The sequence below is a fragment of the Camelus ferus genome, chromosome 3 (genome assembly GCF_009834535.1).
Source record: "Camelus ferus isolate YT-003-E chromosome 3, BCGSAC_Cfer_1.0, whole genome shotgun sequence".
Classification (NCBI taxonomy): Eukaryota; Metazoa; Chordata; class Mammalia; order Artiodactyla; family Camelidae; genus Camelus; species Camelus ferus.
The window spans coordinates 105,847,301-105,867,002 of record NC_045698.1 but is presented as its reverse complement, the minus strand read 5'-3'; the positions used below and the strand labels follow the sequence as shown (position 1 = coordinate 105,867,002).

General features: G+C 56.0%; 1 protein-coding gene across 1 annotated transcript; it reads right to left on the bottom strand.

Annotated features, from left to right (window-relative positions):
- Window positions 1–222: 222 nt before the first annotated feature.
- Window positions 223–19,169, bottom strand: SLC6A7 (solute carrier family 6 member 7). Its single transcript, XM_032477099.1, has 14 exons — window positions 18,910–19,169; window positions 14,094–14,277; window positions 12,441–12,572; window positions 12,047–12,281; window positions 10,228–10,366; window positions 8,724–8,858; window positions 7,739–7,842; window positions 7,512–7,636; window positions 6,709–6,821; window positions 6,250–6,381; window positions 5,668–5,767; window positions 5,375–5,475; window positions 4,630–4,797; window positions 223–1,262 (listed from the first exon to the last, which is right to left on the bottom strand). Exons 1-14 carry the CDS (start codon window positions 18,940–18,942, stop codon window positions 1,053–1,055), a joined length of 1,911 nt encoding a protein of 636 aa, XP_032332990.1. The 5' UTR covers window positions 18,943–19,169; the 3' UTR covers window positions 223–1,052.
- Window positions 19,170–19,702: the final 533 nt, after the last annotated feature.

The window sequence follows — 19,702 nt, the reverse complement described above, 5'->3', positions numbered from 1 at the left end:
GAGGGAAGCTGTGGGCTTCTCCTTCTTTCCCCAGCCCCACCCGTTAACGCCCAAGCTTGGGCACTGGCCCCTCTGCAGGCCTCCCACCTCCACCACGTCCCCTCTGTTCCACCCCGTACACTGACCCAGGACGTTCTACCTACAGCACAACCAGATCATGCAAATCCCCTGCCCAGTACCCCCCCACCCCCCACCCCTGTCCCCGGCTCCCCCCAACCCACCATCAATCTTCATTCCCACTTGAATCCTATTGTAACCTGGTAACACCTGTTTCTCCCGCCACTCCCCCTGCTCACATGCCCTTGGTCTCTCCCCAGGGTGCCTCCTGGCCCCAGGGGAAGAGAAGGGGGCTACATTCTGACCTTCACACCTGGGTTGGGTCAGTGCCTTGGCCAGAGGCCCTCTCCATACTGCCCTCCTCTCTCTCCCTCCAAACTTGCCCATCCTCCAGGTCCTTCAGGTCCCATGTCTTTCAGAAAACCTGGCACTTGTGCACATACATATGAACCCACAAGGATCTTTCTCCCACTCGACTTGCTAACCTTCAATGCCTGGGGCCCCAATGGCCTCATGACATCCTGAGCATCCCCGCCTGGCTTAAGATTCTGGCTGCGTTGAATTGTATGGGGCAGGCTCCCCGAGAAAAGGGAGGGGGCTGAGCCCTGAACAGAGATGAGAGGGAGGTGCCAGCTGCCACAGGAGAAAGGGAGCTGGCTGGTCAGGAGGCCTGGGGTCCAGTCCCCTCTGCCATGTGACCTTGGGCAAATCCCTCCTCCCTGGCTTCAGTTAGTCCGAGAAGGGCTGTGCTGTCTCATTCTCAGGTGTGTGTGTGGGTGTGGGTGTGGGTGTGGGTGTGGGTGTGTGTGTGTGTGTGTGTGTGTGTGTCGGGGGTAGACAGAGGTTTCAAGAGAGGCAGAGGCCACAAAGAGGAACTTGCTTCGAGAACTGGCATCACCATGGTAACCTCGCACAGCCTCAGGCCTCTCAGAACCCCAGAGGGCACACAGCTATGCTTGGGGACGGCAGGGCCTCTGGTCTGCCTGCTTTCTGTCTCACATCATGGATTCCTCCTCCTCTGCAATCTCGCGGTCCACCTCGATGGCTGTGTTCTCGAAGCTGGTGATGCCCCCGTACTTGCGCATGTGCACCATCAGTGGCTTGGGCGACTGGCTCCCGGCCAGCGTGGCCACGTACATGCCCGTCCGGTTCTCCTCCAGCGACGGGCCCCAGTCCATGGCTGGCCGGCTGGCCTGCTGGAGCCGCTGCAGCAGAGCAACCACAGCGATGAGACCCAGAGCTCACGGAGTGCTTCCCCGGCCTGGGGCGGGCAGTACCCTTACCGCGTCACCCAGCTCAGTCTTTGCAACAACCCGGGGTAAAGGAAGGGGCACTACTTCCCCAAGGGATGGAGTCACATCCCTGGAGAGAATCCCGCCCTGCCAGTCACAAGTTGGGTGCCTCTGGGCACGGAATTTAAGCTCTGTTTCTGCATCTATAACTTGGGAATCATGATGCCGTTAAAAGGTGGTTAGTGAGGCCCTAAAATGAAGCGCTTGGCAGGGTGCTGGGAACAAGCTAAGGCCCAGTAAACAGTGGCTCTTGTTATGATTACGTGGCAGTCAGTCCAGGAGTCCACTCTGGGTCCCCTCCCCTAAGTGCTGAGTCCTGAGCTTTGAGGAGGGAGCTGTGCACGGGGAGGACTGAGGCAGAGCGTCCCCGACCTCCAGGTCTCTGACATTCTGCCTCAGTCTGACTCTGATGCTAACCTTTCCCTCTCCGAGCCCCAGTCTCCACCGAAGGAGGGAGCTGACTAAGATGATGACTAAGCGTGGACATTCGAGGGCCGTCTTCAAACCACATTGCCAAAGCCCTCTGCCTGCCCTGCCAGGGAGAAGAGCCCCAGACTCTTCAGTGAAGGGAGACAACCAACATGGAGTAGAGCCTGCTGAGTGTAGATTCCACGGGAGATACTGTGAGCAGTACCCTAGTCCAGGGCGTAGCACAGCCTCATACTCAGAGCACAGTGATACCCACTAAAATGCATTGAGAGTATGTTACCCCACTGCTCAGAAGCCTACCAAAGTCTTCTCATCTCATTTGAAATCCAAAATACTCCTGCCCCTGTCTATCTTCATGATCTTGGCTCTGGTCACTCCTCCACCCTCTCTGATCCAGTCTCACTGACCTCCTTGCTGGCCTTAAAACCTCCTTGCTGGCCAGCCCTTCCTGCCTCAGGGCCTTTGCACTGACTGTCCTTCTGCCTGGAATGCTCTCCCCTTAGACATCTAAACCAATCATCCTGGCGATTTAGTCAGGTCTCTGACACCTCCTCAGAGAGGTCTCCCCACGTCGGCCTGGCGGGAACACCATCTTCCATCAGTCTCTGTTCCTATACTCTGGTTTTGTCATATTTTGTTTGCTTTTAAGTACTGCACTTACTACTGCCTTCATGTGTTTATTTGTTTATTGTCTGTCTCTTGCATGAAAATCCCTGAGAGCAAGGGCTTAAAGATTTGTTTCCTGCTGAACACTGGTGCCTCCTAAGGTTTCTCGATCTGAGAGCACTGCTGACACTTTGACCTGGAGGGCTCCCCGCTGTGGGAGCTGCTCTGTACCATGAAGGGTGTTTAGTGGGATCCCTGAACTCTAGATGCCAGTAACATTCCCCCTCCAACCCTATCCCCTTGTGACAAACAAAACTGTCTTTAGACAGTGCCAAATGTCCTCTGAGGGCAAAATCACCCCCTGATTTTGAAGTGAGAACCCGTGGCCTAAAACCGAGCACTTACCACGTCCCAGCTCTGTGCTAAGTATGGGCTCATTTAATCCTTACAGCATTTTTATGAGAGGGATGTTATTACTTTTATTATTATTACCTCCACCCCTATGGATATTATCTGAAAGTAAGATTCAGAGACATTAAGTTGGCCAAGGTCACACAGGTGGGAAGTGGTGGCGCCAGCATTTGAATCCAGGCTGCCTGACCCCATTCTGAAAATTCAAAAATACTCTGCTTTTCTGCCTCTCACAGTACTATGTTGATGAGTTTTTCTTCTCACAGCAACCCTATGGGCAGGTATCACTGTCCTCGCTTTAAGGACAAGAGAAAGCAAGGTTCAGAGAGGGACATTCACTTGCTTAGGGTCACAGAGCTAGCAAGTGGCTAGACCCAGGATTCCGATCCTAGTATGTCCATGCCTGGAAACCCTGGTTTCTGAAGGTGGCACTCCTGAGCTGGGCAATGACTCCTCTGACAGGCTCACCAGTCCCCCCAAAACCTGCCCCCTCAGCCTGGCTGTGGGCAGTGGTGACAGGAGGGTAGGAGGGAGGCAAAGCAAGGCTTGGGAACCATGAGCTTCCTGGGGGCTGGAGCCTCCACCCTGAGCAACATCCCTCCCTTCTTCCTTTCTCAGACACCGTGGCTCTCATGCAAGGAGACAAGTTTCCTTTAGTAGCACAGTTGGGGCTCTTAAGGTTCAGAGAAGGCAAGGGGTTTGCTTCAAGTCGCACAGCACTTGGAGGCAGAGCAGTGGCTGGACTCCAGGATTCCCCTGTGGTCTGTGCTGTGTGAACACAGCCCATTTCTGCCAAGGAAGGGCTCTGAGCCCCTCTCCAGAAGCTGAAGGACAGCTGAGGAACTGTGGGGTATATGAGGAGTGGGGGCAGTAGTGTGCTGGTGAGCAGGCTGGGGAGGAGGGTGAAGGGGCACAGGAGGCCTGACGTCAATTTCAAGCCAACAATGGTTTAACAGCTGGCTCAGAATATTCCTGAATGTTTAACAATGAGCTCTGATGAAGCAGTACTAGTGGTTCCATACACCTCTGAAGGAGAGTGTGTGTGTGTGTGTGTGTGTGTGTGTGTGTGTGTCCGTCCCAAGGCTGTCTTTGGGCCCCTAGCAGGCTTGCTCAGCTCCGCTCACTATGATAGTCTCTTGTCACCAGAGGACTCCACACCCAGGGCCTCAGAAGTGGACGGCTCAGTGTGCAGAGGGCACTTGAGGCTCAGAGAGCGATGGGATCTCCAGTGGCCACGCAGTATCACAGCATATCCACGGGCCCACAGAAGGTCCCTCCTTCCCTCTTCCGAGCCTGCAGATCCCCATGCCAAACAGCTTGCATGCTCGATGCTTTCTGGATCTCTCCACAAAGCCCTGGCCGTGGGGCAGGGCTCCTGCTCACAGGAGAGTGACAGCCCACCCTTTGGGGTCCCTCAATATTGTCTCTGACCCTGAGTTCCACAGGGAAGCCAGGGACCCGAGTTCAAGTCCTGAGCCCTGCCCAACTCATGGGGCATTGGATAAGCCCCTTGGCCTTTCAGGTTCCCCCAAGACATGTGGGCATCAGCCAACATCAGTGGTCTTTGGATTGTGCAACCCGCCCCCCTGCAGGCCCTGAAGGTTGTAAGGGGACACAGGGCAGGACTCTAGCCCCCAGGGCTGCCACAGTCCAAGCAGATCTGAATCGATTCATAGTTCAGGCTACTCGTTAGAAAAAATGCTTTTTGGGTTAAAAGGACCCTGCAGTTTCTGGAAAAGGTGTTGGTGCAGATGTTTTGTGTTATAGGGGGTGGGCCCAGGGCAGGGCCACAGGCCGGGGAGGCTGAGGGCAGGCAGGGGTCGGGCAGACTCACCTCCCAGAGCGAGCCCTCCTCTCGCAGCACAGCCACCAGCATGCCGGCCGGGATCATGAGGCAGGACAGCAAGCCCATCAGGATGCCCAGCAGCTCTGCCCAGGCTGGGAAGCGGTAGCTGCCATACTCTGAGGGCTGGTACTTGACGATGCTATACACCAGCAGGGCCTGCGGGTGGGGGGCTCCCAGCATCACAGTGGGCCTCGGGCAGGCCCCGGGGCTTGGGCTAGCCCAGGTCTCAGCTACCTCAGGCTGCCTCGAGCTGCCAGAGATAGCTCGGCCCGGGGCCATCCCAAGGCCTGAGAGAGCCCAGTCCAGGGCCACCCCGTCTCAGAGGTAGGCCAGTCCCAAGCTGTAGCAGAACCTGAGCTGGTCCCGAGACAGCCCTGCCCCAGGCTGACCCACTGCCAAGGCCTGAGACAGCCCAGCTCTGGAACACCCTAATTCCTAAGATGGCCTATCCCTGAGCTGCTCCAACCCTAAGGCCGAGAAGCATAGCCTCAAGGCCCCTGCCCTGAGGCCCGAGAAAGGCCCAGTCATTTTGCCAACCAAACGCAGGGGCAGGGCCGGGCCCAGCACAACTGCAGAAGCCAGAGGCCTCAAGGAGGAGGGGAGCAGACCTGGGTCCTGGTGCCCAACCCACCCCTCTGCCCCCACAGAGGTCCTACCAGACTGAATGCCCAGAGAGGCCCTGCTCTCACCCCCGAGCCCCCAGCCAGCAGCCCTCCCTCCCACCCCCAGTTACCAGGAGCGTGGCTGGGGACAGGAACAGCCAGCAGGCCCTGAAGTAGAGGCCCGGCTTGAAGCCCAGCATCATGTGGATGTCCCGGCAGAACCTCTGGATGCCTGCACAGGGAAGGGAGGAGAATGGCCACACCCACAGGCCCCACAAGCACCAGCAGCACCCCCTCCACCCCAGTTGCCCCCGCCAGAAACCCTGGCCCTTGGGGCCAGGGACCCAGCACAGGGGGAATCCAGGGTAGACGCCCATTCTCCCACTGTGGGGAGCCTGACTCTGCCTCCCACAGCCCCTCTCACCATACACCCGGGTGACGGCGAGGCACGTGGTGATCACCACCACCATTAGTCCGAAGCTGGCACTGTAGTCGTCCAGAAGGACCAGCCAGTACATGCCGCCCTGGAATACAAGTCACAGCTCTGGGGTCCCCTCATCTCAGCCTCACTCCCCAATGCAACCCCTTCTCCAGGTAGAAAGCGAACAGGAAGCAGCCAGGCTGGCGGGGAGGGCAAGATGATGACAGTGTGACCGCTGTCTTCCCGCCAAGCCCCTTATCATCTGACTTGAGTCTCAAAAACAGCCTAGACATAGACCCCATTTTATCAGTGGGAAAACAGGTTTAGAGAGGTGAAGCCACTTGTCCTGAGGTCACTCAGCAAGTGCAGGATCGAGGCTTGAACCTAGGTCTTTTAGAATCCAAAGCCAAGATTCTGGGTCATAGGCCAAGCTGCCCCCTGGGAGAGAGGGCCTGGGGTGGACTAGGTTCCTCCAAAGAGGAAGAAGCAGGTAGTCTGGGGAGCGCACAGCCTGGCCACAGACAGTGCTGCAGGCGCCTGCCCCAGCCGTCCCCGCTGGCTGCCCCATCCTGCAGCACCACTCACGTCGGTGGTGAGGACCAGCCCCATCAGGTACATGGCCACGCAGATGAGCCCCGAAAACACAGCCTTCTTGGGCCGCAGGTAGTACGGGAATTCGTCTGCCACAGCTGTCACAATGGTCTCCAGGAAGGCAAACTGGGGGGAGGAGGGGAGGAGGGTCAGAGTTCTGCCTCCAGCGCACACATACACACACAGAGAACACCACACAGACACAGAGACACATACGCATCACACATACGTGTCTCACACACACACACACACACAGAGATACACATCACCCACATATCATCCACACAGATACATCACACGCAGACACACACAGATAGACGGTCATACATCTCACGCACAGACACATCACACACAGACACCCACATCACCCACAGATACACACAGAGAGACACAGACACACATACATCACAGACACACACCACGAGGCGCACCCACTGGCGGAGACAAGCTCACCTGGCTGTCCAAGCCGAGGGTCAGCAACATGAAGAAGAAGAGGAAGGACCAGAAGGGCGAGAGGGGCAGCATGGTCATGGCCTGTGGGTAGACGACAAAGGCCAGGCCGGGGCCTGGGCCCAGGGCACACGGGGTCAGCAGCCTGGGGAACTCGGGGGCCCCACACTCATACGCAAATGCACACGGACAGTTATACCCACTTGGGCACGCTAGTTTGGCCAAATGCAGAAATGTACGCTCACTGCATAGTTCCAACACTCACTCAAGACAGGCCAGCACACTGTCGGTGATCTACAAACACAGGCTGATAAATTAAATGAATTAATGAGCAATGAGTAAACAGAAAATCAAATATAAAGCCTCATTTGACTATGCTTACGTACACAATCACTTGCACAAACAATTCCATGAACACACGTACTCAGGCACTTCCACTGACAAAAGACACTGACTCACAACACCATTCAAACCCTCAATTCACTAGCAAAGGCATCTCCACACAGGATGTGACTCATTCGGACAATTAGGGCAAGCTTCTAAGGCTTGACAAAACAGAAGACCACCTCCTACAGAGAGTCGCTTATCTCCAGACACAGATAGACACATACTCATTCGCACCCCCATCCCGTTGCACTTGGACGCCCAGACAGCAGCTAAGACACATTCATTCGTGTGTGCACACACCCACATGCACACTCAACACACCCACCCACAACCTTGCTGGCCCACACATACACTCACTTGCCCAGCCCATCTGGGCTCGACACACACCCTCACCCGCCAAGGCCGAGCAGCCTGCCCACCTGCTTTGGCTACTTGGTCCACAGGCACACCCAGCTCCTGAGACATGTAGCCCAGCACGGAGAAGATGGCAAAGCCAGCCAGGATGCTGGTGATGGCGTTGCCCAGAGTAACAATGAAGGTGTCTCTGCCGGGGAAGTCCAGACACAGGCCAGGGTGAGCGGGCCCCACCCTCACCCTGCAAGGGCCTCCCCACTCCAGGTCCACAGGTCTGGGAGGCAGCACTGACCTATAGATGTTCTGGTGAAATGTGTTGTAGGAAGCAAAGGTGAGGAGCCCTCCGAAGCCCACACCCAGGGAGTAGAAGATCTGAAGAGCAGCTTCGATCCACACCTGTGGCAGGGAGGGGTGCAGATGGAAGGCAGAGAAAAGGGGCTGGCACACCGTGGTGTCCCGAGGAGGAAGGAGATGGGGCACAAGCCAGTTGACAGGTCCAGGGATGCTGCGGTGAAGAGCCTGGCTCACAAGTGACACGGGCCCTGCTCCACCACTTGGGTAAGTCCCTTCCCCTCTCTGAGCCTCATTTCCCCATCCAGGGTGTAGAAGATGCTTGATCCAGTTCTGAAGGAAGCAGTGCCTTGTGTAAATTTTCAGTAGATGCACACTGACAATAAGCCCACATAACCCCTTTACTTCCCTGGAGTTGGAGGGGCCTGGCTTCGACTCCCAGCTCCACCACTTTCTAGCTGTGTAGCCTGGGGAAGCCACATCGCCACTCTGGGCCTCTGGACCTTCATCTGTACTGAGGGGATAGGAACAGTACCTCCCTCAGAGGGCAGTGGTAAGGATTACGTGACTTACCGATATGCCAAGTGCTAGAGCAGGCTCAGGCACAGTCATCCGTTAGTAAATAAGAAACATTAGCTGTCAGTACTACTGTTGTTTCTATTATGCCCTCCTTGGGGTTTGGAGTCAGACAGATCTCAGTGGGAATCCCAACTCTGCCACTCCCTAGCCATGTGACCTTAAGCTTATCACTAACGCTTTGGGGCCTCGGTTTCTTCATCTGTAAAATGGGAGAATAAAGTCTACTTCATAGGATTGTGAATAATAATGAAGGAAAAAGACACAGTGCCAAGCACAGTGCCTGGTACAGGGGGCTCACCATGTGGAGGATTCCTCCCCCCTGCCCCTCTTTTCCCCAGGAAGCTCTCTTTCCACCCCCTAGCTCAGGCCTGACCCCTCCCTCCGCATGCCGGCTTCGAGGGCCTCACCTTGGAAGACAACAGGTGGTGGAACTGAGGGGTGAGATAGAACTGGATGCCCTTCCAGGCCCCTGGGAGGGTGACTCCGCGGACCAGTAACATGAGCAGAATGAGGTAGGGGAACGTGGCCGTGAAATACACCACCTGAGAGACAGCAAGTGGGGATGGAAGGGGGTGACCCTCTCTCTTCCCTGCTCCTCTCAGAAATTCCCATCTCACTAACGTGCCTCCCCAACCTTCAGGGAGCCCAAGCTGGGGACAGCCATCATCCGGGATGCTCTCTTTCCATCTTCCTTCCCTCCCTCCACACATCATCCCATCAGCAAGGTCCCAACACTGCTTCCCAAGGCTGTCCCTATCCATCCACTCTCTCTAGCTCCACTGCACCCTGGTCCACGCCCCCCTTCAAGCCCAGCCCACATGGTCATCAGACAATGGACATGCCCAGACTCCTCCCGGCCCCATCTTCATCTGATCCCAAACCTCCAGCCCCTCCCTCAGCAAACACTACCAAGTGTCAGGCTCCTCACTGCCTTCGCTTGCACCCCGCTTACTCTCCTATCTTTCTAAATGGTTCCTACACTGTCTTTCTAGCCTTTCTTTTAGTGGTTCTCTTCCTCCAGGACAACATCTCTCAGCACTTTGCAGAGGGACACGTTCTAATATATAAATGATTGAGTAAACCACTCAGAGGGTTTCCAAGTCCCTCTGAAACAGCTTTATGGCCCTTCCTAACCCAAAGCGGGCATCCGCGGCTTTGTCTCCCCAGCATCCAGTTGGCCTTCTGCAGGTAACAGTAGCCTGACTTCCCCACCTGGGGCTGACTCCATTCCCAGCTCCAGGGGTGGGCATGTGACCCCGGCCCAGCCAAGGAGAGGACCACCCTCCTGCCCACAGTGACTGGTTCAGGGATGGGAATAAGAGCCATCTATCCAGTGAGGCTTAATTCTAGGATTTCTGAAAACTGGGGCAAGATAGACCCCATCACTAAGCAGGTAAGATGGAAGCCTAGATCTGCTAGGGGCAACCCCACAAAGAATGAAGCCTAAAGAGGAAGCCAATCTAGAGGAAAGCATTGTTGAGAGACCAAGAGAATGACAGTCCTGATAACTCCAACTGAGCCCCTAGATCCAGCCATGCCTGAAGTAGACACTTTGGACTTTCCAACTGAACGTGAAGGAACCTTGACTCATACCCACCCTCCAAGCATTCAACAAACACTTGCTGAGCTTCTTCAAAGTGCCAAGCACTGAACTGGGATATAAACTTGAATAACAGATAAGTTCTGCCCTTGGCACGTTTCTAGTCTAGTGAGGGAGCCTAGCCACCATCCAGCCTCACCTCCACATCTTTCTTCAGACAATGCCTGCCTCCCCCAGTCTCAACGTCCTCTCCTGTCCCCTCTTCCCAGTTAAAGTCCATTCAACCTCTTAGGCTCAGTCCACACCCTGCCTCCTCCAGGAAGCCCTCACCCTTCCCAGTCCCTCAGGCCTCCAAGGCCTCCCAGCTTCACCTTGCCCGAGGACTTCACACCCTTGAGGATACAGAGGAACACGATGAGCCAGGCAAGTAGCAGGCAGAGGCAGAGGTTCCAGCGGATCTGCCCGGGACTTCCGATGCCCCGGCTGCCTTGGATGTGGAGAACGTAGCGGCTGTGGGAGAGAAGGTCTGAGTGTCCTCTGGTCACCCTGCCATGCTCCATAGATGTGGAGTAAAGTTGAGGCCAGCTGGCAAGGCTCTCCTGCCTATTGTCTATTTGACTCCTCTCTGTCCTTCGCTGCCCAGCTCTGCACCCAGGAGGTGGGCCTCTGCAGACCTCATCATCCAGGCTGCCTTCCTCTTCAGTTTCTATTTGGGTCTAGCTAATGGGAAGGAACAGCAGGAGACTGGGTGATGGGTTGAGGTATTTGCACACACATCGACACACACACACACACACTCACACGCGTGCACAGGCGCATGCCACCAAAGGGTCTGACTGCGACTGCCGTCTCCTTTAGCACAGCTCTTGTTGGGCAGCCTTTCCTCCGAGGCTTCAAGTCTCCCCTGGTTCTGGTGACACTAGTCCCTCCACTCACCTCCTTGGCTCAGGGGTGGCTGTCCCTCCTGCTGGTCCCCAGTGCCTGATCTTTCCACGTGGGTTCCCTCACCTCTGAAGTCCCTCCACTAAACTCCCTTCAGCGAAGCCCTGTGAGATTGCCATCTGCTTGCTGCCCACTCCCCAACTGATGCAGTGGGGCTGGCGTTTCCATGGAGACCCCTGGCAGCTGCCAGTGACCACGTCATGTTCTTTGGCTTTTAGCTGCAGACCCAAGCCTGTCTTTACCCACCAGTCAGCAGGTGCAGACACTTTGGATGGCCTTTAAATGGACAAATGAATGAACTGTGTAATAAATGCAGGTTGGAGACCAAAACATTTGAAGACATGGGACTCATTTAGGGGAAAATTTCTAAGAGCAGCCTTTTGCAGGGAAACTGTTGGAAGTGTACGATCTGTGTTCTCTGGTCAGCCAAGGCTCCCTACCTAGGGACCAGGCTACTCTGGAAAGTTCCAGAACAGGATCAGGGATCAGGATTCCTTGGTGCCAGTGCTGCCTCTGCCAGTAAGTCCTGAGCAAGCCCCTGAGCCTTGTTTTCTCAACCATAAACTGGGGCTTTGGGACAGGCCAATGGGCAGCGGTGCCCTCCTGACACCCACCATTCACAGGGGCTCGCAGCATGCCTGGCACCATGGTCAGGGTTTTACCTGCATTACCTGTGCAATTCTCCCAGCAACCCCTTCCTCTACTGTAGTCTCCCGTCCTGTTACACTAACCTGAGATGATCCCTGCTATGTATGATCGTGGCCTCTGCTAAGTGCTTTACCTACTGATCTAGTCGGTGCTTAGTAAAATCTGACTGAAAGAATGAATGAATGAGTCACTGGCTGATAACATCCTATGAAGCAGAGATTATTATTACCCCCTTGTACAGAGGAGGAAACTGAGGCTCCAAAAGATGACTATTACTGTCATCATCAGCATCATTATTACCAGCTGGCATTTATTGAGCGCCCACTACCTACCAGGCTGGATGGCACACTTTATATGCCTTCTTTCCTTTAATTCTCACAGTAACCTTCAAATACTATTAACATATACCCACTTCGAAGATAAAGCATCAGCAGCCAAATAAATTGTTCAAAGTCACACAGCTGGTCAGGTGAAGAGCTGGGATTAGAACCTAGAGTCCACCTAACACTGGCACTTGAACTAGGCCTTTGAGGTGCATGCTGAGCCCCCTGGGGACTCATTCCTGCCCTCTGTCCCTCCCTGGCCACTGCGGGGCCTGACCTCCAGTACTCCTCGCTGGGGCTGACGGTGCTGGTGAGGTTGAGGGGCAGGGCCCCATTGCCATTCTTGGAGCCTCTGTGCTCAAGGCAGAGGTCTGTGTTCCACCAGTTGCCGCAGTGCTCCCAGGGCAGGTCGCTGGTGAGGGAGGCGAAGAGGTAGAAGAGGACGTAGGCGATGATCATGTTGTAGTAGATGGCCACCAGGCCCACGATGAGCAGCATGGCGGCGCCGGCACCTGGGCGGGGCGGGGGGGGGGCAGGGGGCAGCCCTCAGGCCAAGGAAGCTACCCTCTTTCTGGGTTCCCCTTCCCTCTCTGCCCAGAGGTTTCCAGCTGGGGGGCAACCTCTATGCCTCCCACAGGCTCAAAACACCCCGGGGACCACTGAGGCCTCACCTTTGAAGAGGGGGCTGATTTTCCAGACGGCCAGGGGTCCCAGGCTAGAAAACTGGCCCAGAGAGAGCTCGAGGAAGAAGAGGGGGATGCCACAGATGGCCAGCATCAGGAAGTAGGGCACGAGGAAGGCGCCTGCGAGAAGGGGGGAAGGCAAGGAGGGTCTCAGGGGGGTCGGCTCCCCCAGAGCCCAGCTCTACCCCCACCCTGCCCCTGACCGGCACTCACACCACTCCTCCCCTGGACTGGGGCTGTGCACTGCAGGACGGCCATCTTCTACGCCAGGACATCACTGAGTGCTAAGGGGGTGGGTAGGGATTTACTCACCTCTGTAGCCCCAGTGCCCAGACCAGGGCTGGGCTCAGAGCAGACACAGAGTGAACGAATGAACAAATGAGCAAATGGATGAGTGAATTCTCTGCCTAAGAAAGTACAAATCCCTCAGAACAGAATCCAACGCCCCTCAGAACCTGGCTCCAGTTTACCTGCCTCTCCCCTCCCTGCAGTGCCACCTCAGACGCTTGTGGCTGCCACCTGTGGTCTCATGTGCCCACCACGACTTTCCCTTTTCTTCCCAGATCAGCAGCCAGCTCCTTTACAGAACTGCCCACCACCATATGGCTTTGGAAGGGCTGTCAGGCACACTGGCCAACCCCAGCCCACCTCTTCCTGGGCACCTATCCCAAACCAGGCCAATTAGAGACCTTCCCTGCGATTCTATATAGATGCCTTCAGAGAGAGCAGTTCTGAGGAGGAAGTCATTCCAGAGCTATCTGTGGCCACCCCCAACCCACCTGCAAGGAGGAAGCCTGGCCCAGGGAAAAATGAGGTCAGCATACAGAAAAAGCGTCGGGAACCAGGGAGGGGGGAGGCAGAGAGAACTGTGGACATCACTGAAGCTTCGGAGGCCAGCTCCTGCCCTGTACTTCCCAGTCATCCCAATTCAGCTTGTCGCTGCTTCATCTAGTCTTATTTGGATTTCTGTTGCTCTGACAAACTGCGCTTCTGTAAGGAGTCTGGTAGAGGTGGGAGGAGACACAGAGTGCTGGTGGGAGCACACTGGCTCTGGAGAAGATAGCCCTGGGGTGGAGTGCTGGGTTGCCGCCATGTGACCTTGGGCAAGGAACCTGACCTCTCCAAGCCCCGCTGCCTCATCAGGGAAACAGTACCCACCCAGGTGCTTGCAATCAGGGTTAAATGAGACAAGCATGGAAAGCACCAAGACCCGGCCTGGCCGACAGTGCGTGCTCAATCCCATGAGCACTTAGCACAGCTACGTGATGGCGAAGCAGGAACAGAGAATTTAAGATGGAAGAGATGGTGTGTTTGCAGCCTGAATGGAAGGAACCAAGAGAGGAGGCTAGATTGAAGATTCAAGAGCAGGAATAACGGACTGATGGAGCGAGGTTCCAGAGGAGGTAAGGCAGGAGAGGAGGGGATGGGAGAATATTGAGAGCGCAGTCATCACTGACAGGCAGATACAGCCCTTCATCACAAAGCAGAGGCAGCCCCCCTGCCCATCACTCAGGGCCCAGGAAGTGCCAAGGCTTAGGGAGATAACCGTGTGAGTATCCGTGCTGGGAATGAGAGAGGGAGGGACCCTGAATCTTGGCCCACTAGCCTAGACACCCGTCAAGCAGGGCGTCAGGCCCATACCTCCTCCGTTGGTGTAGGCGCGATAGGGGAAACGCCAGACGTTCCCCAGGCCTACACAGTAGCCGATGCAGGACAGCAGGAAGTCCAGCTTGCCTGTCCAGTTGCCCCGATCTGCCGTGAAGTCCGCGTCCAGGTCTACATCGCCCTGGTCACTGGGGGTCATCAGCAGGTCTGGGGTGACAGGCTGCCAGTAAGAGAGACCAAAGGAGTGAGGGAGAAAGGTGAGGCCAGGATGGAACTGTGACGCCCCCTCCCCAAAACAAGAATATGGAATCAATAGGGCCAAATGCAGAGAAATCCACTGTTTCAAACAATCAACTGCTCTCACCTGGGCTGACAGGTTAATAGGCAGGAGCTCCTTGGGGTTTTAGGTGACCACAAACTTATGAGACCAGCAGGGTGGCTCAGGCACTAAGAAAGCCATCTTGGTCTTAGTTTGGCAAACACAGAGGTCAAACCAAGGGACGGTCCTATTTTGATGATGATCTTAGTAACAGTTCCCGCGTATCGAGCACTTACTATGTGCTCACTGCACTAAATATTTTACCTGATTTCATTCCCAAAACAACTCTCTGAGCTAAGTACTCACCTAAGGGAAACTGAGGCTCAAAGAGGTGTCATGATACACCCATAGCTTTTACAAGGCTAGCGAGTGAGAGAGCCAGGTCTCCAGCCCAGAGCTTCCTGGTGCTGAAGCCAAGGTCTTCAACCACCCATGCTGGAGTCCTGCTACTCCATTCCGGCACCAGATTTTAAGAAAGATACAGGCAGTTTGGAGCATGCGCACAGGCCAAGGAGCAGGACTGGAGGGTGTTCAGGAAAAGCGGTTATAGGAGGACAAAAGGAAGCAGCGCGGGCCCTTAACTTAGAAAGAATGGGACATGGAAGGAATGTGGGCTCCCCTGGGGTTAGATTTATGCTGTGTGGCTCCAGGAGGCCTACTGAGGACTGTGGATTTTAGTTCACGAGCAGGAAGCAGCTACTGAAGCCCTGATGTGTCCTAGAAAGCTATCTTCCTATCACTGGAGGAGAGATGCACACACTGAGGGGAACGGGAACCAGCTGCCCCTAAGGTCCCCTCCTGGGATTGGAGGAGGGTGGGGAAGTCCAGTGGGCATTCTCTCTTAGGTTGGGGCTGGAAGATGGAGGACTTTCCTCCAGGGCATAGAATCCTGGCCTGAGAGATGTGAGTTAGCATGTCCGTGAGCTGTCTGAGCTTAGGGCCCAGAAGGAAGCCCCGAGATACCAGGATGACTGTCTAAAATTCAGGCAGCAGTTCCCAGAAGTGACTCCAGAGCAGGGAAGGTGAAAGGGGCAGCTACACTTTTCCTGCTTGTTTCTGAAAGCCATGCCCCATGGCAGAGAAGGACGGGGCTGCAAAGAAGGCCGATTATCAAACAACATCCATGGTTTTCAGAGAGGAGAAAGACCCCCCCACCCCCCGCCACTTCCTGCTGAGGAACGGTTGTGGGCAAACAGTGATTCCACTGGACTGGGCCTCAGGAGACCACGATCCTCGTCCCAGGTCTGTGCCAATTCACTGCACAACTTTAGGAAACACATCCCTTAAAATGTTCGTGGGTGTTTGATGACACAAAGGATTCTTGAATCAAAAAAGTTTGGGAAAAGCTGGGTTATCACAAGGTAAAACAGGTTTCTTTGCTGCAGGATTTGTCGGATCTTTAATGGACCAATATACACTGTGACTCCAAATAGGGACTAGAAAAGACAGTATTCTCCAATTCTATTTAAGAAAAAGGCTTCAAGGAGTAGCATGTCAGGACATACTTGGTGGAAATGCAGGTCTAGATAATCTTTACCTAACAGTCTTCTGGCTCTGATGCTCTGTGAGGCAAGATGTACCAAGGAGAATTCACTGCGGTGATCGAGGACCAGATCAGATCCGAGCACAGGACTCGGCAAACAGCTACTCCCAGATCTGTTTTATCCCCTAAAATTGCCCTTCCTGGCATCAGCCCAAGTAGGTGTCTATACACAAATCAGGTGGTGACAGAGGAAACTTTGCTGGGGAGTTGTCATATAAGCCTTGCTGGGATGAAGATGGTGAGAGTCCTTGTTTCACAGGACTGGAGGTGTCTGGCTGTGGTGACAGTCAGGGCAATGGGCTCAGGTGGCAGGATGTGGTGACAGCGTTGGGCTGACTCAGTAATCGTGACAACCATGGTGGTGATCCCACCTGAGGCTGGTTATTGGCCAGAGGAGCAGTGATGGGGCATCCTGGCATGATTATGGGTGATGGTGACAATGGAGAGCAGGAAAAAGCTGCTTTTCAAGTAACTCCAAGGGTTGAAACAAATATCTTATTAGTGGTTCTTTAGCTGTGATCTCACACCTGCTGGGGTGAGGGTAGCAGTAGCTCCTAGACCTCTATGAAACCCACCCCTTCCCCCTGATGTCCCTTCTCCCAGGCTTCCACTCCACCTAGTTGAGCATCACCTCTCTGGAGCCACTCCCTCCCAGGTAAACTCCAAGAGGATGGGGTAGCCAGTTGACACTGGCCCCTGGTATGGGGTGGGGAGGCAGGCCTGTCACCCTGTGAACCCCCTAGTCCCATTCAGGCTAGCTGGCAGGAGGGCCTGATAATGAGGTTCCTCTGATCCCCCCAGAGAAGCTACTGCCCTTTCTGTGTTCACAGAGCGGTCCTGGCTCTCTGTTTCCATGGTGACAAAAGAGTTCCAAGAGCAGGATGCTGCCAGCTCTTCTGTCCCCCTCCACCCCAATCAGAGGGAAGCCTGCTCCTGCTCCAGGGACAGGGGATGGGGTCCTCCAAAGTTAAGCCAATCTGAACCCCACTGTGGGGTAAATCCCAGGAGGCTGGCACAGACAGGAAGGAACTAATCGAGAGACAGAGGAAAGCAACCGAATCAACAGGGAAGGGCTGGAAGCTTAATGAGTTGCTTCACACTTCTGCCTGGGTCTGAGGCTCCCACCCTGATCCTCCCACTCCCACCCAGACTCACACAGGAACACACATCTGAGTTTGCAACACCTGCACCACCCCCCCCTTTTAGGGACCAGCAGATGTAGGTCACCAGCAGCAGCAGGCCTAGAATAGGTAGGACCTCTCAAGCCAAGGCTCTCATACTTTCTTCAGGATGAGAGAGACAATAGGGATCTGGAGTCTGACTTCATCATTGTGCAGGAAAGTGAGTCTCAGAGAGGGAAGGGGTGAGCCCAAGGTCAAACAGCAAGTTAAGGGCAGAGCAGAGCACAATCAGGGTCCAGAGCCCCAGTTCTCAGTCTGGTGCTCATCTCTGAACAATGCTGCTCCTCTGCCGTACCTGGCACTTCCTCACTCCCTGCCGCCTTGTCCTAGAGACCGAGGGAGGGGACCCTGAGGCCAGGTGGCCCCACCCCTGCCCTGTTGGTCCTGGGTTGCTCAGCCCACCTTCAGGAGAGCAGTAAGCTGCACCCCTTTGTGCCTCCATTTCCTTGTCTATAAAGTGGGGATAATAAGACCTGGGCCCCAGAATTGTTGGAGGAATACATGAGCTAAGGCCTCACAAAACATGGCTATTGACATAAGGAGCAGCCCTGTGCCAGAGAGGGGCAGGGGCCCTTGTGGGAAGGGAGCGAAAAGGAGAGAGTAGATGGGAAAGAACAGGGATAGGACTCAAGAAGACCCAAGAGACCCACAAACGACCCCAAGAAGTCACACATGTCAGCGAATAAAAAGAACCATCACAGTGGTTCCATGCTCAGCTGCCCAAGGGTAGAGAGCTTGAATGAATTGGGGGGGGGGGGGTAGGTGGGGCTTATTGGAGAGGGCTGGCCAACAACACCAGCCCCTGTGAGTTCACACATCTCCCCACCTCTCGGGACTCTGGGCCTACTTTCCTGCCCCACACTGGGGATGGACCGGCCATGGCCCATATTAGAGAATGGACTTGCCCAAAGTCACAGGGTAAGTGGCATCTGCAGAAACAGTACCCAGGAGTTCTGACTTCCTTGGCTAAGACTGGTACTTTTAAGCCAAAAGCCAGGAAAACTTCCCCCAACACTCTCCCTTCCCATACGGGTGCAGCTTGGCTGGGAGGTCCAGACCCACAGGACAAGGTGGAGAGGGGCTGAGGTCTGGGCCCAGGGCCTCAAGAACACATAGACTTGGCCTCCCCTCTCATGCCAGCTTCTACCCCACCTCCATGTCCCTCAGGTCTCCCATTTCCTCCCTCCTTGCCTTTGCCTCCAGTGTGTGCGGCTGAGGGGCAGCCTGGGGTCGGAGCGTGGAAGCTGAAGCTGCAGAAGGACTGAGGGGGTGGGGAGGAAGCAGGTGGTGGGCGCAGCAGGGCAGGAGCACTGGAAGGAAACCAGCGTGCCCCTGCTGGCTCCGGAGGCTGCTTCCATGTGGAGCCCACAGATGAGGGCTCGGTTTGCCGAAGCCCCCACTCCCATTTGTCCATCCCCATCAGTCCCGCTCAAGGCTGGCGCTCAGCTATTCTAACATCCCCCACCCCCTAATCAGGCCGTGGGGGAAGTGAAGGGGGGTACTGGGCAGGGGCGGGTGCCTGGCCCCAGCACCCCTACCACGCACCTCCTGTGGCTGCCGACACCTGTTCACAGGACTTGACCCAATGAACCCCCGCCCCCATCACACTGCATCCCGACCCCCAGACAGGGGAGGCCTCCCCCAACCCCGCGCAGACCGTGACCCCGCCCCTCCCTGCAATCCAGCTCAGCCGGCCTACCCTAGAGCCCCGAGCCCGGAGCAGGTGCCCTCTCCAGCCTCCCCAGGGGTCTCCAGGGGGCGGGCTTCTGCACCCCCTCCCTCAGGTGTGCCCCCGCCCTCGCGTCCTACCTTGCGGAGGTGAGCTCCCTGGAGCTTCTTCATCTTGGAGGGCGGGTTGCTGGGGTTTCCGGGCTTGGCTTTTCCTGATCGCGGAGAGCGAACGAAGGAGCAAGAGACGGTGCCACCGGGCAGCCGCCGCTCCTTGGCCCCGGCGACTCCCGCGCGCTGGCTCGGGGGCCACGGGCGCAGGCGCTGCCGTCTGTCGGCTGCGGGCGTGGGGCGTGGGGCGCGGGCCGGGCGCTGCGAACGCCCTGCCTCTCCTTGCGCAGCGCCCGAGGCTGGGGAGGGGTGCACGGCTGCGCCCGCGTAGACACCCAGACGGACGGGCTGACTGACGGACAGTGGAGGGGGGGCGGGGGATGTGCGCCCCCGCACGCAGAGCTGCGGATTGGAGGGGCCCGAGCGCGTGGGGAGGGGGTTCCGCGACGGAAACCCTCGGAGGTCTGGAGGCCTCCCCCACAGTCTCCTGCGTGACCTTGGGGAAGTAACCTGCCCTCTCTGGGCCTCCGTTTTCCCGGGGAGGCAGTGAGGGAGGCAGGCCATGCACAGGGGCACTAACAGCCCCTGCTTGGGTTCCAGCATCCCTGTGCTTCCTCTTTATCTGGAGAACCCTTCCCGCGTTACTTAAACTCCCTGTGCTGCCGCTTCTTCATCTGGAAAATGGGGACAAGAATCTTACCTCTGCTTAAGGATGTGAGGAATCCAAGGGGACAGAAAACGTTTAGCACAGGAACCTGGCACTTGGCTGGGGCTCAGTTAACATTTGTTGACCCACTGTGGGTTGCCCACTCCTACCATCACA